At 38.8% G+C, this 24,509-nt stretch overlaps 1 protein-coding gene across 2 annotated transcripts in view; it reads right to left on the minus strand.

The window, feature by feature from the left end:
• PTPRN2 (protein tyrosine phosphatase receptor type N2) overlaps positions 1–24,509 on the minus strand; it is a 661,189-nt gene that overhangs the window by 567,508 nt on the left and 69,172 nt on the right. For both annotated transcript variants that reach the window (XM_074574140.1, XM_074574141.1), the window contains exon 2: positions 23,512–23,562. In XM_074574140.1, the coding sequence (XP_074430241.1) occupies positions 23,512–23,562 (51 nt within the window). The remainder of the gene's footprint in view (positions 1–23,511; positions 23,563–24,509) is intronic.

The following is a 24,509-nucleotide window of genomic DNA, read 5'->3' on the forward strand; positions in this document are numbered from 1 at the left end:
GAGTCAACCACACCAAAATGGTTGTGTAATTTAATTACACTTTTGGATAACGTTTTTAAAAATCAGGATGTGCTTTTATAGATTGGAAGACCCATAAAGCCTTCAAAAGGAGTTCCATGAGTCCAACACTTGTTACATGGGTAGCACACATTGTTTTGTCTTCTAGGACTGGGAAGACTTATGAGGTACAGAATTTCAAAAGAATTTCAGGTATCTTCCATTTTGGGTACCTAAATCCAAATCTTAAAAAATAAAAAAAAAATATGTATTTTTAGGAAATATTAAGTACCCACAATCTCTCAAAATAGGTAGTTTAATCCAATACCATGTTTGTAAACAAAAAGCCCAACCCTTGTACAACAGAGCTTAGTTTTATGCATTCTTTCTGTTTGAATTTATAAAATCAGTTTTAGAAAAATGCATATTTTATTGGAAATAGCTAGATTTGGGTTTTAATAGTACAACTGTTTATTCCCTAATGCTATCATTAAACGGACAAGCTTACTCTCTGAAGAATCTGCAATCCAGTTAAAATAAGTCATTACTACAAATAAGGGTGCGCTTTTCCACATGTTCCCAACTAAAACTCTGTCAGGTTATTGACTCAAACCCATTTAATAAAAGATGGTAAAAACTTGAGTTATTCCTCAAGTCTCTCAATTACAACCGCTGAAAAACACAGAATTAAATTATTTTGATTTTGACCCTCTATTCATTTACATTCTCTAGTTTCTAAATGCAAAACACAGACCACTTCAAAAAAACCACACTTCTCTTGGCAACATGTGAACCGCAACACAGATGACAAGTCAGTTCGTTAAATTCCATTATTTAGAATTAGGTTGCAGAATCGTAGGAGCAGAAGCTACGGCACAGAGTGAGGGCCAGACAAACTGAAGTGCCCACAAAGTGTGGAAAAATAATTCTAGTTCTGGAACTGAGCTACTAAGGAAGCTGCTTTGCATCATGGTTAAGACAAAATTGCTGACAGCAAACACATTAGATCCCTCTCCCGCAGCAGTCTGCTATGGATGCCCGTCTCCCTCCCTCACGTAATTGTGCAGGCATGTTACTTTATCCACCAGGAAGATTTATCGAAACCCAAAGCAGATCTGAAACAAGGGCTGTGAAACCAGAGAACAACCCAGATCTGGCACAAGGAAAGCAGCAGGTGCTTGTGGCTGCGGAGGGAGAAGATGGGGGAAATCACCCCAGTGCTGATCTGGTTGGCTTAACCATAACAAACTGCACCCTAAAATTCACCCCTGAGAAGACCTACTTAGGTCAAGTTCAACACTATGTCTCTATGCACACCCAGGTTCCAGTTTCAAGACCTGTATGGTCAGCTTCATTCTACTATAAAACAAAACAAAATGTTTTGCATTGCAGAAATACCTTTGCAAAGTGAACACACCAAGTTAAGTAGTAAATTTAAAGGAAAGTCTGAAATTAGTGGATGTGGCACAGTATTCCCAGAACTCTGGCAAATTGCTTAATCTGAGTCTTTGCTGAAATTTTTTTCACAAATGACTTTTCCCCTCAGAGGTGCACTGTGTATTATTTTCTCAGGTCAACTTTTTTGACACTTATTTATTAAATAAGTTGGACAGGAAGTTAATGGTTTACATGCTTCTACGGAAATTGTTACTCTAACTTTCCTGTTAAAAAAAAAGAAATCTAAATTTTTCATGAAAGCAGCTGTGTCCTTAGCACAATTCATTTCTTTATTTTAAATTAAAATGAATGGATTCAGATGGATTGATCTCAGGTACTTATTTGAGTTAATGTGTTTACCAGACTTCATAAAGGTATATTATTCACACTAAAAGTGTGACTCGCCTCCTCACTTCTGTTCTACCATTTTCTTCTTCATACGTAATACAATAATCCCATGCCACATCAGCTTCCAAAACTGTCCACTATTTGTCTTCAAAAATTTACAACAGGACATGTTTTTGAAGTTGTTTTTGCTTCACACTATGAGCCTCTCTAAACATTCAGAGAAGCCTTCAGCAACGATTAGTACTGTACTTCTCATTAAGGTCTAAATGGTAGGAGAACAATGAGAAGAGAAACATTGCCAAATCACCACGGAAGAGGACTAATTTTTTTACAATTACTACTGCAGATTTGTTCCAAATCAGAACTGCCATTATACTGTCAAGGAGATTCAAGTTTCAGAAAGGAAATTGCATCACTAGCTGAATACCGAAAGTCCAAATAAAATTAAGGAGAAGCATTTAATGTATATAAAACTATGTTCACCTGTTAGAGTCTGTGCCACATCCAACAGGTTGTGTCATATTTCTGTGCCTACGCATGTGTGCATGCGTATGCATCTGTGCATACGGATCCATTTCATTTCATTACGTGAGATCATCTGAAAGATATTTGCATAGAAATCTTTCAAACTATATAATCAATATCATTGGATAGTACAAATCTACTCTGTAATACACATAAAAGGCTCATTTCAACAGCTCCTGTATCCCTTTTTTCATTGTGAACCTGTAACAGCTACAAGCCAAACTAATATTTAAAACATCTCCAGTTTTAAACACACCGTGCAGCTGTCACAATTGCCTTTCCAACAGGTGCTTTCAGCAGCAACTCAAGGCATTTTGAGATCTTCACAGCTCTATTTTCCTTTATCAATATGCCCCTTCCTATCCTCTCCAGTAAACAGAAACCACATATTTAGGCGATTAACTGACTTACAGTCCTCAGAGGTAGCGTCATTTATGAAGCAAGTCAGGAACTAAGAAGGAAACAACACCTGTGATGCATTTACATTTAGTTCAAAAGTGTTATTCTGCTAAAAAAGCAAACTTTGGAAATTAAAGCTTTTACTATATAGGTGGTAACACAGCATCGCACCTGAAAAGTCTATGTTCAAGGTCAAGCACCCAAAAAAGAATAAAACTTACATAGGTTACACTCCTTAACCCAGTCCTTTGTACCTATACGTTATGACACAGAATATTTTATCCCTCTACAACTCTTTCCCCATTCCTATTATAGTCAAAGGCTCATCACTAGGCATGTCGATCTGTAGCTGTAGAGGGTCTCAACTGATTTCTTGGTCAATAAAAACTTTTGTGAATTCAAAAGCATTATTTCCTTGTGGATCTCTGCTATAGCATTGAAGATAAAGAGCAAGATACAGCCACAGAAGAGCATGTATAAGCAGGGGTTACAATTCACATTGCTGTAGCAGTAAATATTCTCCTGCAGTTCCGTATGTGATTGAGTTGGGCCTCTAATGCTTATGACACACTATATTTTTGCTGATTTATATGACACATACCTGGTATAACTTTGCCATGACGTATGGCTGAACAATTTTTTTATAAACATATACAGACACCCCAGAAACCTGTCCCATTACACACTTGTGCTAGTATGAATTAAATTACTCATTTCTGTATTATATTTGTGCTCTCCTAGCAAATGGCTGCTAGTCAGAGAACCACATTTTGATCTCTAGCACTGCACGCTGCTAACAAAAAAGCGCCAGTTTACCCCAAAACCTGAAAACCCAATTACCACACCAGGGCATCAAGATGGACAAACCTCTTCCCCTCAGCAGCACATTCCCTGGCTTTCGAAAATCCAAATGTATGCAGACAAAGGAAAAACAGTGGTAAAAAAAAAATGGGCAAGCCCAAAAAGAGCTGTAACCACCCAGAATCCATTCCTTTTGCACTTGTGACTGACTGATGAGGTCATTAACTGCCTCCTCGCACTGTTACATACCAGTCACAGCTCACCACTGGTTTTTCCAACTCTTTTGGCAAGGCAGTGCTTGCCCGTAAGCTTGTGCCTTCTGCAGGATTTGCTGCTCCCGAGGAAAGGTGCTGCATGGTCACAATGCTCCGGCTGCTCCCCAGCCAACTCATCCCGAGCTCTTAACCGTGAGCTCATCATGCCCAAGACTTTCAGCCTCAGGTTTACTTTTCAGTCTCGTAGCCTTCCTCTGGCATAAGTACAAGATGTTTTCCATACCATCTGCCCATCTACAATATAAGCAGGGTCAGCACAATGTTACAAAGTAATTTACACCTATTCATGCTGACTTACCAATAAATAACACATCAGTACTCAGATGAATCTACCTGCCAACTTCCTAAGGTGTACAGCCATTACTGAGAGGCTTCTCTAGCTACACAGCACGTGTAGCTGCCAATCCCATCACGTAATAAAGTGGTTTAACAGCTACCATTTGCTCCAGCTACCGTAGAAGCATAACACTTAAGGCTAGTTACACTGCTGTTATGCTGTAGCATTCCCAGTTTTAAGAACTCAGCTCCACAGCCTTCTAACAGGTTGTCTGCCTATGAATAAAATAAAATAAAAAAAAAAAAAGAGAAATCAAGAAGTTGTCAGTCTTCCCCTGAATAACTTAACTAGGATGCTGCATTAGTTGTGATGAGAAGGGGCTGGTTCGTTGCGTTTCAAAAACTTGGGTTTCAAAATTCCCTTTCCTTGTGAAGTTTCAGGATTTACCCCAGCGCCCAGGCTATGAATTCTGCTTTCTGATCAGCCCTACCTGCCACCACCCTTCAGTGATGTTCACAGGGCACATTTGGATGCTTAGCTGTGCCTTCTGTGTGTTCCGCTCTTCCCTTGCGTCTGAGGGATGCCTGCCTCAGCAGGGTACGAGAGGGAGAGGCTGACGAGGAGTCAAGAGACAGAGCTGCTTTAATGCAGGAAAATGAAAGGTCAGAACTCAAGGAGGGACTAATGAAAAGGAACAGGAGAAGAGAGCAATTCATTCTGGGGGAGAACAGACTGCTATTTTAAATTTCATGGGAAGTTAGGTATTTTCTCTCAAAATTAAACATTTTGTTCCAATACAACAGTACTGCTACACCAATTCCCTTTCAACAAAAGCAGTCCTATTACAACAAAAAAACATGAAATAAGCCCCCACTACCACTACCAAGAAAAATATCATAAACTGTAAAACAATGCATAATTGAAAAATTCAATGTTAATTATGGAGAGAATTGATATATTTTAGCATTTTTAGGTTTTCCCTACTTTTATTTGCCACTTTCTCATAGAAAATTGCAAATAAAACATAACATATTGATTATATAAGGCAGTATTCTGCCTATTACTGATCAAGGATGAGCAGTTTCCGTATATTCATATAACATTTAAAACAAAAGTGCTCACAGACCCTTAAAAACATCAGTCCCTCTAAACACCTCTCTCATAAATTCATCCGTTTAATAAGAATTTCATCTAATAAGCAGGTCAGCAGAGAACTGCAAAGCAAACAGGGTGGCTCTGCTGCTGCAACTACTCCCCGGACAATACTCTCATCACACACAAGATAACCATTACGCTGTATATATGTTTATTACAGAATAAGTCATTTTAGCTGTACGTTTTCCACATAGCAAGTGCTGCTATAATTTCCTCTTTAAAAATAAATTAGTTTGTTAAAGCCATACTCTTGAACGTGATCACTGCATACCCCTGGAGTGTCTAAAAATGGAGCCTTCCTTATTTCCGCATCTGTGATTATTACAGCAAAATAAACCTGTGCGTGTATGGGAGAAGGGAAGAAGGATCCAAGCTGGCCAGAAGGGACAGAATGATTGACTCACTAGTTAGAGTTTGGGTCCAAATTATGTTCCCAAAGCACATTCAGCAAGATTTTTTATTTTTTTTTTGGAAGTTTTCAGTTTCAGGTTTAATAAAAAAGTATGAAAGATGCCACTTCTGCCCTGTTCTTAACTGAAAGGGCCTGGGAAAATATCCGTGCATCTACAAAGGCCTCATGCTGTGGGCACATCTCCAGCCAGGGGGATTTCACAAAGCCACATCGCCAGCCTGGCAGGGAATATCCGTGGCTGGGAGACACCTGCCACCAGCAGCACAGCCACAGCTACAACCCAGGGGAACTTCACTACCCAGTTTCACGCCTCCAGCCACAAGACCCTCAACACATTACCTGACCCCCCAGCAATCAGAGTACCATACTCAGTAGTGGGTTGCAAGTCTGAGCCTCTGCCAGGTCAGGAAGAGAAAAGGACCTTCCCTGGAGCAGGAGCAAAAATGAGGATTGTGCTTCTGCTTATGGATTTTCTGATCACCAGGGAAGAGATCCTTAGTGGGGTACGGAGCTGTGTCAAGCACAGGACACGCTCCTTAATCTGGGTTTGACTCCCAGTGTCACCTCAGCTCTGCGCTCATGGATTTTTGAGGTTAGCATATATAAGGTTAGCAACTATATAAGATATTACAACATGGCCTCTGGCATACCACTTCCTATTTGCACAAAGGTCCCATGCAGACTATGTCTGGCCAACATTAACATGCCTCTGGCCAAGCAGAATAATCAATCTTATTCCACCTTCCTTCCATGTAAACCAAAGGCTGAAAGCCTGGGGGAACAGCTTGCTCCCTCCTGTCACCTGTTTAGAGTGGCAGAGGGGACACTGTTTCTGGCATATACCCATGTCTTCCCAAACGCAACAAGAAGATTACTTCAGCTGGACCCAGGGTATTCCTGGGATGAAAGCAAGAGGCACACAGCCAGACAGGTTTTCATAAGGTGCCTAGCCCAACTCCATCCCAACAGGCAACCCTCTCCATCCCAATGCCTGCTGGGCTGCACAGATGATCCAGCCACAACAGTCAGGGAACCGAAAAGAGCAAGTACTTTCTTCGCATTAGCAATATTCTGACCAGAGAATGGAAAGGAACAGGCAGAGACTCATAAGAACAGTCAGGCTGCCTGGTTTTGCTCATGAATACACCAGGGAAGAGGGGGAGAAAGAGCATCTGGAAACTGGAGAGAACAGCCAAGAGTCTCAAACAAGGCTTGGGATTTGAAAAGGGCATCCTGGCCACAACAGCACAAATAAGGTGGACTTGAGAAAGCTGTACCTGCTGAGGCCATGCCCAAGACCACAATATCTTATTATTGTTCATGTAACAGCTTATTTTAAGCACGTGAGTTTTCAAAACCTGTAGAAACTATACCACAGGTATGGATAACGCAAACATAAGTTTTTCTTTCGTATAGCACGAGAACACCTCAATACCAATTTTCTTTAAGACTTTTTGCACATCACATTTGACCATGTTTATGTTGCTTACAGGTACACAGGAACATTGTTGTAAGACAAGTGGCATTCTGCAAAGAAAAAATAATTGCATTTCAACAACTTATTTCTAAGACGTTAGAAAATTTATAAACTTATTCCTGACATAACAGTGGCCTTACTAAGAGAACCCAAACGCTTTTCTAAAAAAACCACTAAATTATCAGTCACTGCTGCCACTTGCAGTTGATGCTGAATCATTCTAAACATCAAAGATTTGCAAAGTTGCAAGTGTTCACATAAATACGGCAAAACTTTGTCATCTTTAATGACTTCTGTAAGTCTTGATATTTTTGTTCTTTCTTCTCTTTGGTACCTGCCAGCTCTATCAAATTCTCTGAATCTTCTGCAGCTATTAAATTCTTTGCTACCTCTATTGCCTGCTACGAAAACCAGCCCTGATTCCATCAGCTTTCCACATCCCATTATGTTATTACTCCTTGTTATTGCACACCAATTTCACTAATTCTTCTCCATTCTCTGAGAACTAATTTTAACAGGAAAAGGTACGTGGCTGACTATATGGCAAATTAACTAGCATTTCTAGCTCTCTCAGACAAGGCAATTTATTTGGATTTCCTTTCTGTCATACATAATGCCACTACATCTGACAATTAAATTATCTCCCAGGAACAAAAAGAGAAAATTTATCAAGTATTTGAAATCCAATACTAAAAACTATTTTCTAAGCCACATTATTGTTACTCAAGCTCACCTCAGAGTAAGGGAGCATTTTTAAGAGACTAAAACTTGTCAGAGTAGTGAATTTACCCCTGTAATGTTCTTGCTTACCAGTTTCACGTTGTCTACCACTGAAATAACGATAGACTCACAGAGAAGGCTATTACGTAATTCTAGAATAGAACTTGGCATCTGACTTTATCCATTCATTCAGAATTTCCTGTAGTATTGATGGAGCTGCCATTATGGCACCCACCCACAAGTCCACAAACCACATTGGCACCAACCCCTGACTGATCATCTTTCTACTTAACTAACGGTATTTTCTGCAGGATCACAGATTATGTTGCTCCAATTATGCTTCTCTTTGCAGCAGTTTCAATCATGACCCTGACATCATGGGGCTGTCGATCACGCCTGCCTGGGTTACAGCTCTACGCTGCTATCACCTCTCATCCTACATTCGCAACCTAGAAAATGCATCAGGCAAAACAAAGAGTAATGGGATTTAGAGATTAACTAATTCATCCAGTTACTGTTGAACCACTGCTGGTTCAGGCAAGACAACAATAACAGACTAAACCTGTTAAAACAGGCATAGCGATTAATAGAGATAGCCAGGCATCTTAACCCACTATGCCTGCCTACTGGCTTTACTCAGCACTGGTGACAAATATACTCTCAACTGCTCACAAATACCAGATGAGAGTTGTTAACATACAAACAAGCACATCAGCCCATCACAGAATTGTTGCTTTTTTTTGCCTGACTGGGAAAAAACAATTAAATAAAAAAAAGAACTCTCGCAATACCTACAGAATAAGAGGGACGTCAACACAATTGCTGTGTCTTATGGCCTTTTCTGACATGTTCTTTCATAAGCCCTCGCTTTAGACAAAGCATTTAATTTACTGGGTTTTTTCATACTTCATATTCTCTGATAATAAGGTTATCAGGCCTCAAAAGAATACGGAGGATTCAGGAAAAGAAACTTTCTTCTTTCTTCCCCTTATGTGTCTCCATGTTTCATATGATTTTCCAGACTTCAGGCACTGAAGCTAACTCATTCCTCAAGTAAACCAAGACTTTTACCCTTTTCCTCACACAAACACTCTTGATGCAAATGAGCAAACAATGACTCATGGAATAAAATTAGGGACCAACTCTATAAATTATTTTTCCCCAGAAGCGTTGTACTTCTCCCCCATAAAAACGTCAGTTTTCCCATTTTAAAAGTAAATATTCCTTTAAAAAGATGAAAATATTATTTACTATATTTTTAAACTAGACTAAATTATACATTGATTCAAATCTAAAATAAAAATCAAAGCACGCCTACAGAAAATAGTATTTATTTATATATTTATAGAGTGTATATATATATATATATTTATTTACTTTTCTCTTTGAAATTGCTGGTGAGATGCAACTTAACCAAAAGTTAAACGTCATATAAGCTTTTAGAAACCCCTAAGCTACTAGTATATCCCAACACTTGACTTGGAAGTCCAGACCTAGCACAGTAAGATGTGTGGAGGGCTCCTATGAACCTAAAGAACAAATATGTCAGATCAATATTAAATTTGGGTTAGTAACAGATTTGAGGATGGAAGTAGAGGTATAATGGAGTGGCAATGGAAATGATGGCCAAGGCTTCAGGATCTGGTAGGCTAAACATTTTCCGTGCTTTTGACCCAAGTGGCTGCTGCAAAAGACAATACACCAGTTAATTTGAGAGCCTGGCCCAACAGAAATGGCTACTTTACCCCAGTCTTGATGAAGCAAAAATAAAAGTTATTGGCTGTGGCTCCACACCTCTCCACCATCATGCTTTCTCCTTAGGTGTCCTTTCCAGAAGAATAACCAGAGTCATGTCTTCTCCTCACCCAACTCTGAGGCCCCTGTTATTGCCTAGGAGATCCCTCACCCCTTAGAGGCAAAACTGAATTTCACTTTTGGTGACACCCTGGGAAGGAAGGATGCGGGTGCAAGTGGGAAGGAGGGCTGGGGCAAGCCAAGGTGTCCCCAGCCTTTTATCACCTTCGGGATTCCCTCACTCCTTCCTCCCTCTCTTACATGCATCCAGGCATCTCTCTTCTCCCCCGTTCAGCATCCTTGCAGCATCCCCACACACGATTTGCAAAAAAGAAAAAAAAGAAATCTGCATCCTTTCCCACAAGCAGCAAAATTTGCTCACACAGGGCATCCGAGGCTATGGCAAGGAGAAAAAGTGTCAGGTCACAGCCAGACTCTGCTCTGACACAGTGAGGACAGAGGGGCCAGACACGAAAAAACAACAGTGAGCTGAGGAGATCCAGAGAACGGAGCTTACTGCGGCTCAGCTGAAAGAAGAGCAAACCACTACTTTTGCTGATCCTGTCTCCCACACCAAAGTTGCTCCAAGGAGCAGCTCAGGTCCGAATATTTCATCACCATCATCATTCTAAGCATTGCCAGAAAGAGCTGCATTCTTCAATTGAGTCTGAAGTTGATTCAGATATTGTTAACAGCAAAAGAAGCCATAAGCTGTTACAGCCCCACTTGCATTCTCTTCCACCTTCCATAAAAATGGCCACTAATCAATACTATTCACAGTTTATTCAAGTGCAATTGTGTAAGATGTTTCCGAGAAGCCGTTCACGGGGGCAGAGTCTGCCGCTCGGCACAGAGCGCTCACAGACCTCCGCAGAGCACGGATCCAGCCAGCACGGCTCACGGGCACAGACGGTAAACAAGGAGAAATAAATCAATCTGTTCCCACATAAAATTGTTGCCACTTGAACTGCAGCATCTCCCACACTGATGTTGTGGATAATTCTGTTTCATCTTGATTACGACCAGTATTAACACCCAAAGCAATGAAATTTTTCACATTCTCATTTCATTCAAGCCAAAGGACAACCCTGTTGCAGTGACATATGGCTCTGCTCCTCTGCAAGTATGTTAGACTGCCTACAAAATCTCCTTGTCTAGCAAAGGATAATGCTTTGTAAAATCAATGACCTGCATTAATTTGTATTTTCCACCAAGAAAACCTCATATATCATCATAATCATCTTTCTATACAAGAGATAGATGAGTTTCCTCACATTGTTTGCATTTTTCCTCCTTTAATGAAATGGTTGTAGACTATGTCATTGATTATATAGCCAGAATGTGCTACTTTTTTTCCAACAAGAAAGTCAGCTTGGGGTTAACAGACTGCAGACAATTCTCACGTAGTTGAAACAACATGAAGAACAGTCTAGGGGACATGAACTGAGGATGGGACTAAGTTTTGCACCACTTTGAAAACAAGGGGCAGTTCATAGCCATTTACTTCTATAGGAATTTAAACCTCAGGGGATTTGATGTGTCTCTGGATTTTTTTATTTATTTTTTTTTAAATCCAAAAGATTTCTCTGTAGTATATGTACTGACATCTAAATGAGCATCCCAAACTCCATGCAATAGGATTAAATGCCCTCCGGCTTTTCTGGCTGATGATTCCTCCCCATTTGACTGCAAGACGACCAGCTGCCATGGAGAGGGCAGAGATTACCTTGCTCTTCTGGGAGCAAGAACTAATATTTCCAGTGTTGTGAGACAGGGACCTGAAACCATGGTCTCCCCTGTCCTGAAGGAGACCTTTATAAATGGCTCCTTGTAAGACTTCCTTGTGAGGGTGGAACAGATTTTTATTTTTACATGGTTAGGAAGCATTTCTCTGCTTGATGATGCAGGTTCATGTAATAAGGAGAGCTGCAGCTCCATAAAATCATAACAGCTGATGTACCAGCACCGGCTCATAAAAAAGGACTAGGCATGAACAAGTAGGAAAAGAAAATATATTTATGCCTCCTGGTCTTTTTCCATCTAAACCTACACTTTCGAAAACAGCTGATTTCAGACCAAGAAAATTCTGTTTATATTTTTTTAACAAAATGTCTTCTGCCTCTGCCAACAACTCCTTAATAGTAAACAGGATGCAAACTGCATGACATACAGGAGCAGGTTTTGTTTAGCAAATGCTTAATGTCATTGTCATGGTTTCTAAAAAGGCAGCTTGTAATGCCACTGAAATTTGCACTTACCGCAGCTTAATTAACAAACGTCCATTTCCCGTTTATATCTAATGCAGAGACTTTCAGATTAAAAAAGGGAAATATTTACCCATGTACTACTGCATGAGAATAAAATGTACAATGAAAACCCCTTAGCCCTAGAATTCTGAGCTATCATTTGCCTTTTGAAGCTGCAGACGTCTTCCATTCTAAAATACGCTGTTAACCTCTATTCCGGTCATAATTTATTTTCAATTACCATGCCAACAAAACACACTGAAACCTGTAAATCTTTTTTTAGCATCATTTGTGGAGGGTAATATTTCATGAAATAACAAAATAATTTTACCCAGTGACCTAACTCATTAGGAACAACCACACCCGCTTTAGGGGGCTAGTATAAATCTCTTTTTAGATAATTTGAAATAAAGCCCAGCAAGAAGGAGTGACTTCAATTGGCGACGCATTAGCTCTAGGGACATGAAATGGGCACTGACCGGTTGATTACCTTTTTAGTGAGCATGGATTTATAATCTGTATTGCAGCGTTAAACATGCCCATCGTCCCTTTACCACTGAGCACTCCACCCTCCCGTGAAACGGTGTTGAAACAGGGAATCTCTTCTGGCCAGACTTCTTCCAGATGTTTTCATTTCTTCTGTTATAACAATAATGACTAAAGTGTTTGTATGGGTGAGCCCTAACTGGAGGGAAAGAAAGACTACCCCTTGGGCTTTTTTATAGTGGTGACTATTTAAAAGTGTCTGATCTACCAAAAGTAAAGGAAATTTTAGTATTAGACTCCATTTCAAACATTTTTAACAAAGCCACTGAGTGGAACTTTGGCATCTAACATACGTGTTGTGTTTACCATAACAAAACTGAAGAGAATAAAAAGAATTTGAGACATAGAATAAGGCTGATGTTTCTTAACTGTGTATCAGCTCTACAGTATCTTATGTTTTGTTGAACATATTGGCCCATTTTATCCAACAATTTTTCACAGAAATTTTTGAACTTACAAAAAAATAAGTGGTAGGGTAAAAAAAAAAAAAGCTGTTACTTCATTTAAAAAACCCCAAATATTTATAACACAGTCATTCACCAAACACACGTAAGCAATCAGACTTATTGATACGAATTCAAGAGGAAACTTTTCTAATAGCTACAGCCAGTGAAAGAACAGTTTGTTCCATGAAATTACCCAGCATAAGCCATCAGCAAAATGAAGACAGGCTGTCAGTAAAGAGAAGTAGGAACTCTTAATTATTCTAGAAGTCTAGTAAATCTTTACATCTCAAACTTGGAATTTAAACATTGAAGAGAAATAAAACAACATCCTAGAAAGAGAGATGAAATCAGGAGACTAACAAGACAATATTATAATTTGAAAAGGTTTGGGATTTCTTTATGTCACAAACACAAGAAACAGCCAAGTTTATTACTTAAAGTTAGAAAATTAATTAAAATTTTAAATCAAAACAGTACCACCCCACCCATCCCCGAAAACCATTCCGCCTCCAAAGGCAACAAATTGATTTAATTTTGGAAAGCCACAATCCATTTAAACTGCTTTGACTGTGGCTGGGTATTGCAGGTTGTCTTCTGTAAGTGTCCAACAAGCTATGAAACTACCAGCAAGCATAGCATCCAAATGGCCATCCACCTAACTGTTAATCTACTCTAATACCTTTTTTATCTATATTTCACAGGAATACAGATAGAGCAGCACGATGTAGAGTCAAACGAGAGGACTACAAGACAAAGAAAAAAATCTGAATGAAGGTCTCATTAGTTTTCAACTCCACCCTCAATCCCCGCCCCCAACCAGCACATTATATAGGTTCTGCTTAGATAATACACCTCTTCCTCATCTATTACAGAGCTCACCATAGAGAAAGAATCAATAACAGATAGAGAAAACTAACAGAATATATTCTTACCGTTGAACAATTGCATAATACACAACTGCTCACAAACATACCTGTCTTGTTACTTCCAGGAAAAAACTACAATGGCACAGTCTAATCTCCGAAAGAGTCAGTGAGATAATGCAGTTGAAAGACTAAATACAGTCTTAAAAGGGCCAAGATTAAAGAGAATAAATTAGGTACGCATTTTCAACCTTATCATACTATTGCCAATTCAATATTAACACAAATGTTTGCTGCATTAAAAACCAAAACATTTTCCTTTTGGCAGAAGCGTTTCCTTGAAGAGCTTAGAGTCCAAACGTTAAACATTGTATTCCCCCACGCTCCCTCAACATCCACTGCTGTTACCAACCCTCTTAAATCACGCTGATCCTACCTTAGAGCCAATAGAGGAACACGCTGACACAGCAGTAAAAGCAACCAAATATTTCTCAACTTATGCAGAGCAGCAGCCAAAGCTATTTAAATAAAGGACTAAATTACAATAAATGGTTTGGGACCATAAAATGTATTTATTGTTCTGCCTACCTCTAGAGCAACTTTTGTTGCTGTTGCCATGGAGGTTGTAGGGCATGAAAGAAAACTCTGTTTAAATTAAAGGCTTCGTTGGAATGGCTTATAATGGAGAATGACTTTTCATTAACAGGTCTTTACCTGTTAATCAGCAGCACTATGATTAGTTCGCTTTCAGATTGTTCTTATTTATTAAATGAGGACATAGAACAAAAAAATCCTGTCACTTTTCTTATTACAGAGCATTTATTCTAAGCATTAGAATAAAGAGAAGATATAGATTTTTCTAGCTCCCTTTGGATGAACGTTCTATTTTGAACCCGATCCAGTACAAAATAAGGACATCCAGTAATAGGTACACAACTTGGGATAGAACTTCTACATTCTTTATATAAAAACAAAAAAAAAGGAAAGCAAATGATGTATCTAGTTACTTCATCTGTTCAGAACACTCAGTCATTGAAAGTTATTTTCATATAAGTTAAATATTTAATTTTTTTATGCGCATACAAACTTGCATCTCATATTTAGAATGTTATAAAGTAATTCCTTCTTTCTTAACTTCTTACATGAAATGTCATAGATGTTATTTATTATTGAATATATTTTCAGATACTAGCTATCTTCAGACAAAAAAAGTCACCATGTCTTGCAGAAACCGTAATCAGAGTTTTGCTCTGCTGAGGCAGATACATTTTCAGTTGATCCAAATAAAGTTTTTCTACTCGGTTTTCTCATATTCTTTGAGAAGTTACTAGCCAGGACCACAACGTTGCCCCCTGCAAACCATAAATAACGTTTTTTTTCCCCTATTATGTTCACTGTCCAAAGGCAGATTGAGAGTCAAAAAAAAGAAAAAGTCTATTAGTGCTTGTCAAATGCTTTGAAGTCTGCAACAAAAAGATGTTCATTAAATGATTATTGTAATGCAACAACAGTCAACCGATGTGCAGTCTGGCCAGCAAACAAGGAGAAGGATTTTTGACAGAACATTTGAAAGAATAAATAAATAATAGAGGAATTACATCTTAAGCACAGAGACTCTTACAACTGTAAAGAAACATCCAAGAGAGTCTTATTCAGGAGATGTTTAAGAAATCTACAGCTTTACCTCCCACGCACCCAAGAAAACAGAGAGGGAATAGTCGAGAGTCATTCATTAATGGCCTTGTAGAATTGGTACATTTTCTAAATATATGGTCTTATTCATTATCTCATATTTTAAGCATATGTACTATTAGACAGAATTACTGAAGCCGGCAGCATGATTATTAAAAAAGCATACCATTTTCTCAGGCAGGGAACACATTCCAAGTTTTCTAGTCTGTCTTCTTTTAGACACTCCTGTCAATGCCTCTCTTAGTTACCAAAGTACCTTGATAATTAATGCAAATAATTAATCTGATTGACCCAGTTAACCACTGCTGTGCCAATACAGTATTCACTTACTGATATTCAGGGGTACAAAGGCAAATATCACAGTTTCACATCTAACAGAGATTAGGTGAAGCCCAAAATAAGCAAGTAGATCCAAAGTTACGCACTTCATTTTCGGAATTACGCATTCCTAAGCAAACAGCATGCTAAGTAGAAGATATCCCTTCTAATCCGAACCATGTCCTTGTAGCACTAGGAAAAAGATAATTAATCTCTCATTCAAATCTGGAGTTGCCCAATAATCACAATACAACTTTGTGGCCATCACTGCCAAACTCACCAGTTTCATATGTCCTTTGTTTTGACAACCTTTATTATTATTCTTTGCTCATAAATATGTTTATGCAGGTATTTGGAGATTTTTTGGGTTTTACTTTTTTTCAGTAGAGGTGAACAAATACAGAAAAAAACTAATCTATTATTTTTAAAAAGCCACAACGCAAACATCTTAACAACGAAGTAAACCATAACACTTACAAATGCCCCTTTACACCAGGAAAGGGGAAAGTATGGTGGATTTTCAGCAGTGGAACACTGCCGCAGTGTCACGCCAAACCAGGACTCGTTTGCTTTCCACCTCGTTGCCAGAACATTGTCCTTTGGTGTTCTCTTCTTCTCTACAGACCATGCTGTCCTTTTCAGGCTCTTGTGTTTCATGATTCATCAGGCACAAATTTTACTGAGACTCCCTAAAGCCTTTTGTCAAACAGGCTGTACTTTTCCATGGTCTCCCAAATGTTACAATTGCCTTTTTTTTTTTTTGGAGTATAATAAAGTAATGAAAGAGGGAACATTTCTGAACACTTTCAACAAATGTGCCAACAGCTGCTACGTAGCTTACCCAAAAAGAGTTAATGAAGTGGTCCACCACGCACCAATGAGATCGGATTCAAACATTATCTCAAACACCCAAATATATTTTCATGAAAGTTGTAATATGCTAGTGTAACATACGTTTTCTAAGTTACCCTAAATTGTATGTATCCTGCCAAGTACAAGTTCCAAAACACAGCACACAAACAGGATTTGTCTTTTTTTTGTAATAAAAGCACACACACATACAGTAAGAGTGAAGACTTCATATCAACTCAAATACCGAATGGAGAAATACTGAATACTTTCCCCAAAAAATAGCAAATCCCAAAGTTCCAGAACCTCAATCCTGCTTAAAATCAGATCATTACATTAGATTTTAAATAATCATCCACATTATCAGTACAAATATATGATTTAGGTAACAGAGGATGAGATACTAGATAAATGTAACTCTTCAATGATCTACGTCTCACCCCAGCCCTGCCTCTCCATTCTATGGGTGGGGAGGTGGAGTCTTGTAACCAAACATCTTGAATTGAACACCAAAATCCCCCCAGAGTCACTCAAACATACACTGATGAAGCAATTTTACTTGCAGTGCCTGCCCTGGTTCTGTGAAACCCAATGCTGATATTTGGAGTGAGAAAATGCTCTAATACAAGTCACAACACTAAGATAGTAATAAAAGTTTCTGTACGACAACACAGCAGTGTCGCCTGAGCTGGAAGAAAAAGGTCTGTCTACATGAAATAACGCTGTGCAACACTCAGCAGCTCCAAGACTTATTTACTGGCACAGGACACAGGAATACAAAGGCTCACCGATGGCTGGCGGTAGATTTATGGTTGTGCGTACTGGCCTCTCGCTTGCTGCCGGACAGCAGGCTGTCAGGGAAGCCTGAGCGATGGTTTTGTGCCCTGCAGGAACTACAGCTTGAGATTCTCCACACACAAAAAAAATCACAATAAAGCTTTTTAGTGACAGCTAGGATGGTGGATAACCACAGTTGCATTATCACACTAAGTGACTTTTCCTAAGGAGAAGATTGTAACTTTAGCTCTGATTACTACTCCAGTTTTAATGCCTGTTGTGCTAGACAGTTCTACCCCACTAGCACACAGGTAGCTGTTTTAACACCATACTGAGACAAAAAAGCAAGACACAAATAAACAGTTTGGAAGATAGATGGGCCTTTTCTTCAAAGAGGAAAAAACGCACCACACTCTATTGCAAGGTAAAGCAGATGAAGTCATCACTACCCTGGCATTTTTAACCTCAAATAGCTCAGAAACTTTCAGCATGAAAATGTTGCTGTTGGTGAACACTGGGCTGAGTATAGTCGGTAGCATACCAGACCCGTCTTGGTCAGAAACTGAGATAGTACAACTTATTTGCAAAGCAGTAGCATGGTTGGGTGGAGTAGAGCTGAGAAACTCTGAAGTTTGTGCAGTCACCATCTCCCCTACTACCTACTCCCCTTCACTGTTATCACCATTCATACTGCTAGTTACATGTTGGAATTTTTCTTCCACACAATCCTGAAGAGGTCTGACACCGTCATTAATACACACAGAGCTCCATAAGACAAGGGGTAGCGAGAGCCAGCGCCAGGGGAGAGGGAGTGCACAGGCTGACGGGGAACCAGAGGCTCCCTCCCAAACAAACTCTGTATCATTGACTTGCTCCGCTTATACGACTCTGTCACATAACCTAATGGGGAACAAGTGCGGAGCTGGGGGGGGGGAAAAAAGAGCAAATTTCAATCTTGGTGTTTATTTCCACAGATGCAAACACAGAATTGTTTCAAAAGGTGTGTATGAACTCTTCTTAACTGAGGCACCCATCCTCTCACCCACAGATTCTCAAGAACATTCGCTGGTAACTTACCCTTGATTTCAGTTGAACAAACCGCATAAATACTTCTGAAGATGTGGGCTCTCATGTTACCATGATACAATGGTAGATTTTAAAGTTATCTCCTTCTTGAGTATCATACCAGATTCTGACATGCTTATTCAAAGCATTTTTTTTTTATTTTTTTTTTAAAAAAAAGCCTCTGACAAAAAATTTGATCAATAGAAGAACCATTGAAAGTAAATCCTTGTATTTAAGTATTTGGTCAGGATTTTACTCCAAACATATGTATATTCCATTTACTTCATAATTCAAGTTACAAATTACAATATCAGGTTTACCTCATAGGGTGGTATTAAGACTTCAGTTACTTGCGAAGAACTCCCACATCCTTGGAAAGCAAAGAAATTATCTGCACATACAGTAAAGCAGTAGTATGCAGAGGTTCTACTTGGCGTTATCCACCAAAGTCTGAATTTAGTTATAACAAGTGCTGATTCCTACTGAAAAGCTTAGGCACAGATTCATAGTGTCATTTGACAAAGTTCTGATAGCTTTCGTAAGAGCAATGCCTTGCAAATGCAGATGTAGCTGCAGACATCTGTTAGCTAAACAATGCTGAGGTGCATCTCCCTCTGTAATTCCATCCTACTAGGCAACGATCTGGAAAACCTCAAAGTGTAACACATTAAGTTCAAGAAAACATTTCAGGGATCCTGACTCCTCTCCCTTATCATCTGTAGCACATGTTTACCATTTATGGCTCATCACCAGCATGTGCAAGCACTTATATTCCAAATGTTCAAGGAGCTCTGTAGCTAAGGAAGAAAAGTACATTAATATTCTGAACTATCTGGAGACATCCAAACTTGCAAAGGCTCATGACTTCGTACTGCAACGCTTGGACGCCTTCGACACACCGTGCTAACCTAAGTCCCTCCTAACAAGCGCAGCTTGCATACATAAAGCAATATTGATTCAGCTGTGCAGAGCTGTTTATACAGCCTTTCAGAAGCACAGCATCTTCAAACACTACTGCAGACATCAGACCGTGTCTTCCTAGGAGAGGTTTAGTGGTTGTCACTGAGGCTTGACTTAATGATGCACACTGCGCCAACGACTGTAATTAACTTTTTTGGTTGGCCTCACAGAGCTGTTTTCTACAATCTGATCTTGTCTGCATGAACCCTGTTATGATTTCATGCGGGAAGGAGGCCTGCAGCCACTACAGCTTTCATAAATAAAACTGCCCCGATTTCTAAAAGCTCTGTTGATAAGGAGCAAAGATATCATGGTATCCACGCATGGATAAAACAGAGCACAAAGCTTCTTTCTGAAGCAAAATATCTAGAGATTAAACCTAAAGGAAAGAATGCCATCCTTCTAAATGAGCAGTTCAAACAGTTTAATAAAGGGAGGAACGAGGACAATAAGGGATGGTTATTTTGAAATGAATGCTTTTATCTATACTGCATGGTGTCTTTCCCAGTGGCACTACCAGAATTCAATAGCGTGATTTCATAAGAAAGGATAAGAACTAGTCTTTGCTTTGCTGCGTTCAGGACCCAGTTTGTTTAAACCTTCCAACAAGGAAGCTACGTGAGCTGATGTTTCACATGAACTGCTTTACTTATCACTTAAAATGCAAAATAGAACATGACATATTCCCACTTATCCAACTGTACTAGGTTTAATATATAAATACAAGTGTTCAAGGATAAGTGAAGGATCTCTGTCTCAGAGATCATCTAAAAATTCCTTCTTCATGCATTTTTTTTTTCTTTCCTTTTCATACAAACACATTTTGGCCATAATGGTTAAGAAAATAAAAATCCACACACAGGCAAACTCATTTGCTTAAACTTCTAACCCAGACAGGAAAACACATGTGAATGCCAAATCCCTCTATACCCACAGCTGTGTCACTACACATACCTCATTTCAAATCCTACTCTTTGTATTATTATTTTCCCTTCTATATATCTTGTTTAATTAAAACATTGTTAACTGTTTCCTTTGGTGTCTGTAGAAGCTTATCAGCACTTATGGGGGAGCAAGCGTTTCCAAGCTTATAGAATGCTAAATTATTTTCTATTAGGGTCTGCAGCTCATAAGCATATCCACCTTTCACATCAAGTTTCTTAGCTGCAAGCTTTCACGCTTCAAGCATTTTCAATGGGTGAAAGTATCAGTTCCTCCAACTGTAAGAGAGAGGTAATGATTTACCAGAAGTGAAATAAATGGCATCTACGCCACTTTACCCCACAAAGTTCTAGCTTTGCAAAGGAAGAGTCCAGGAAAACTAACTCAGTATTTTTGCCTGGCTTATCCTTACGCCATTAAAATAAACATGAAACAATGTGTTCCTTTTTAACCACTTGATGAGTCAGTGCAGCTCAGGAAACTGATAAAAGGTTTATGGAAATAAATTAATATTGCATGAATGCTGCTGGAGCTATTAAACAAACATAAGCGTGAACCCATCACTGAAGCCAAAAGAGACCTTTATACGATGAGGGAAAGCGGCAGAAAAGTCAACAATCATTATTACAGCAGGTTCTTTGCCCTGCAAAAGGGACATATGACCTAAACAGATGGAGGCGATGCAACTGATACAGTTATGCTGTTTATATCAGAACTTACAACTGGATTACATTGCTTTTAACAGTAAAAGAAGTTGCTTTTAACATCTTTATTTTTTTTATTCATACAAATGAACATTTACCAAGGTCTTTCAGGCACTTAATCTCTTCTTCAATATAAACGAGAAGGAAAGAATTTTTAAAGTTATGAAACAGCTGAGTTATTGGTGTTTTGGTTATGCTTTTACAAGTCTGATGCATGACAAGTACTTGAAGTTGATGACATGATGCGACATAACAAACACTGTGACCTATCTCTTCAATAGGCAAACCCAGTTTCATTTTGATAATGCAGTCAGTTCAGTTACTTTCGCTGGTGACCGAGAGAAAGATCAAAATTATCATCCTTCCTGCAGGAGTCAGACTCAGATCTGCAGATCACAGGTGCTTCAAAGATGCTACCCAAAAGTAGCTGCTGTTTTTTACCCACGTTCACACTGTACTTCAGAAATATGCACAAAGGAGGCAAACCTTTCCACGACCTTGCAATACACAAAGTAATCTCTGCTCCTGAGCATAGTGACCTCCACAGACTGAAGTTTCTGAGCTTTCAAACCAGCTAAGCACTCGCATTTAAATATATCAGGATCTCTGCAGAATTTCAGAGATACACTTGAACCAGAAGCAGTTTGGTCAGGAATAATGGGAAGGACTGCTTGGAAGCAAGCGGCCCTCTTCTTTTCTGGTCCATATAAAACGTGAATTCTGATGGTATTTTAATACTCCAAAGTATGATCTTCCAAAGATTCTGTTAATTTCTCAAGAATGGTGTATTTTTACTTGCATCAATTACAGCATTTAAAATCCACTCTAGACAACGCTTGCCCAGTTAGGGCAAAAAAAAAAACCAACCCAAAAACCACCACTTTGCAGTGACCTTAAACACATTGACAGAACCCCTGCATGTATTTTTTTTAATTAAGACCAGCCATTAGGAAATATCATTGATCAACTGGCTTATTCATTACTGACCTTTTTATAAGCTACAGTTATGCCAAAATAAGAGCAGATCTACAGAAGAGGTCCTTTCTGAATTCAAAGCTACTATTTCCATAGTTTAATGTTGCACTCTAATGAAAGGCACGTCGAATTTTTAAAAACTTTGTCTCCAGTTAATAAAACAGTTAAAGCAAGAAGATGTAAAGTAACCTTTATAGGAACATCTTTACTGAAGACTTTGCAGTCAGTGAAAGTACATTTATTGCTTTACTATCATCTGTTGCATAAACTCCCGTTATACACTGTCTGCCGGATATAAGGGTGGCCTGTCGTACAAGCTGATTAAATACGCTCGCACTGGGGAAGACTGCAGCACAGCCACTGGCGATCATCGGCAGTCAGCAAAACGCACCACTGTAGAAAACTGCCACTACCCTTCCTGGTGTCAATCATGGGAAGTGTCAAAGCAGAATTTTTGCATATTATTGGAATAACTTCAAATGACACTTCTACACAAGAATGACCTTTGAAGATGTTAATAAATGTATGTTTCTAGCCTTCTACCTATTTTAATTCCTCCCAACTCCTCAACCCTATTTGCTGTCTTCTGTTCCCTCTCCTGCCTGCATTTGTCTGACATTCAACAACACTGGAAATGTAATCTCATTTCATCTTAAGTGTTTGATAAATTAGCATGTTAATAAAGTTTATTTATTAAAGAACTATATTATTGCCTCCCAGATTTGATGGGAAACAAAACTACTTCTTTATGCCATATGTGCACAAAGAGAAATTTAATATGCAATAATTAATTAAAAAAAATCCCTAATCACAGCTCTATGTATTTTAAATCAGTAATTGTTTCAATAGATCTCTCTAAACATGGTCCACCCTTCATCCAGACTTAAATGATTTCACATAGTGTATTGACAATCTTCAACTATTGTCAGAAAAAGTCTTTCCTACTATTTCATTAGACTTATTCATACATTTGTATTGGCTTTTTGACTTACTGAAAAAAAATTGTGAAGGAGAGCACAAGAAAGCTCCTTCTGCATAGTTCAAGTAAAATCACAGAAAAAAGGAAGCACGATAATCAAGAACAATGGTAATCTTCCTTTTAGGCCTTCTTTCTTATTATAATAAGTAACCTTTTGAAGAAAAGGCGACTGGTAATTACTCAACATCATCCCCTAAAAAGACAAACAACCTGGAGATAACAAAACAGTTATTTCCACCCTGTATGAAGATAAATTAAATGTTAGGATGTTTCAGTGTGCTTTATTTAATTATGGTCTGTTCCTCATAAAAGGAGATGATGTTGTTCAAGGTTGAGAAAATGTTTATATATTTTTTAACTCAGTTAAATTTCCTCTAACTGCTGACCAGAATAGTCATACCTGGTACTTCTTTTTTTTTTCCTCCTTTCCTCTCCTTCTCATTCATACAGAGATTTGGCTTATTGAATCGACCACATAGCAATTACACAGCAGAGGACAGAGTAGTCAGCAAACAAAACATCGAAGACTTACCATTTACACAGATTTCAAAAGATTTGCAAAGGTCATCCTCAAACAGGCAGCCTAAAAACACAATAGAAAGGTAAAAATTAATACAGGTTTCAAACTGTGGATAATTAGTGCAGACTGAAGATCTCTCAGGCTATTAACTGCTCAGCAAGAGTCAGACATTCAGCGGGTCTTAGGGCTAAATTGGGCAGTACAGAAAGTCGAGAACATGGGAACAGGCCTGGTTAGACAGCACATCTTACTAACTGGTGACATCCAGAAAAACCTTGGATGTTTTTCTTCCCCCTCATACCTCTACTGAGGGTTCAGTTTTCTCTGTCTGTGTATCTCTCATTTAGTAATATAGGGAACTCGGCGTTGTCTCAATTTTGACTACTTTATACCACAGCAGAGTAATGCTGCAAGACACTACAAAAACACACACCAAGAAATCAGCAGGGCAGTGGGCAGGATACACCTCTGCTCTTGTCACTCCACACTGGGGGACGGGGACAAGGGCCAAGTACAGAAGCAGCATGAAATACTGTGCTGTGGTTAAGGGCACGTACCCTGTTAACCCAACCAGTAGTTTCTTTAATGTGTTTTCTGAAAATGCTAAAGAGCTAGGAGTGGATGAACTCCAAGGAATGAGGATTTATTTTGAATACATAAACTGCGATATTGTCACAATTAAGCCTCTCTGGGAAGTATCTTAAATTTACAAATGGACACAGAGCATTAGCAAAATTAAGTAGTCTTGAGTAGTTTCACACTATGCATCAAAAAACAGTCAGGAACTTCACCACATTGAAACGCAGGAGCAAATTCTCCCTCCCCAGCCATGCCTATCCCCGCAGAAGCAAAAAGTACAAGCATCTCTGTTCATCAGAGTCAAATGGATTAAGTAGCCTATTCTTATTTAAAAAAAAAAAAAAAAAAAAAAAAAAAAAACCACACACAAACCAAAACCAACCAAACCCCACACATCACAAAAAAACAACAGCAACTAAAAGGCTCAAGAC

Source organism: Larus michahellis, chromosome 2 (assembly GCF_964199755.1).
Source record: "Larus michahellis chromosome 2, bLarMic1.1, whole genome shotgun sequence".
Classification (NCBI taxonomy): Eukaryota; Metazoa; Chordata; class Aves; order Charadriiformes; family Laridae; genus Larus; species Larus michahellis.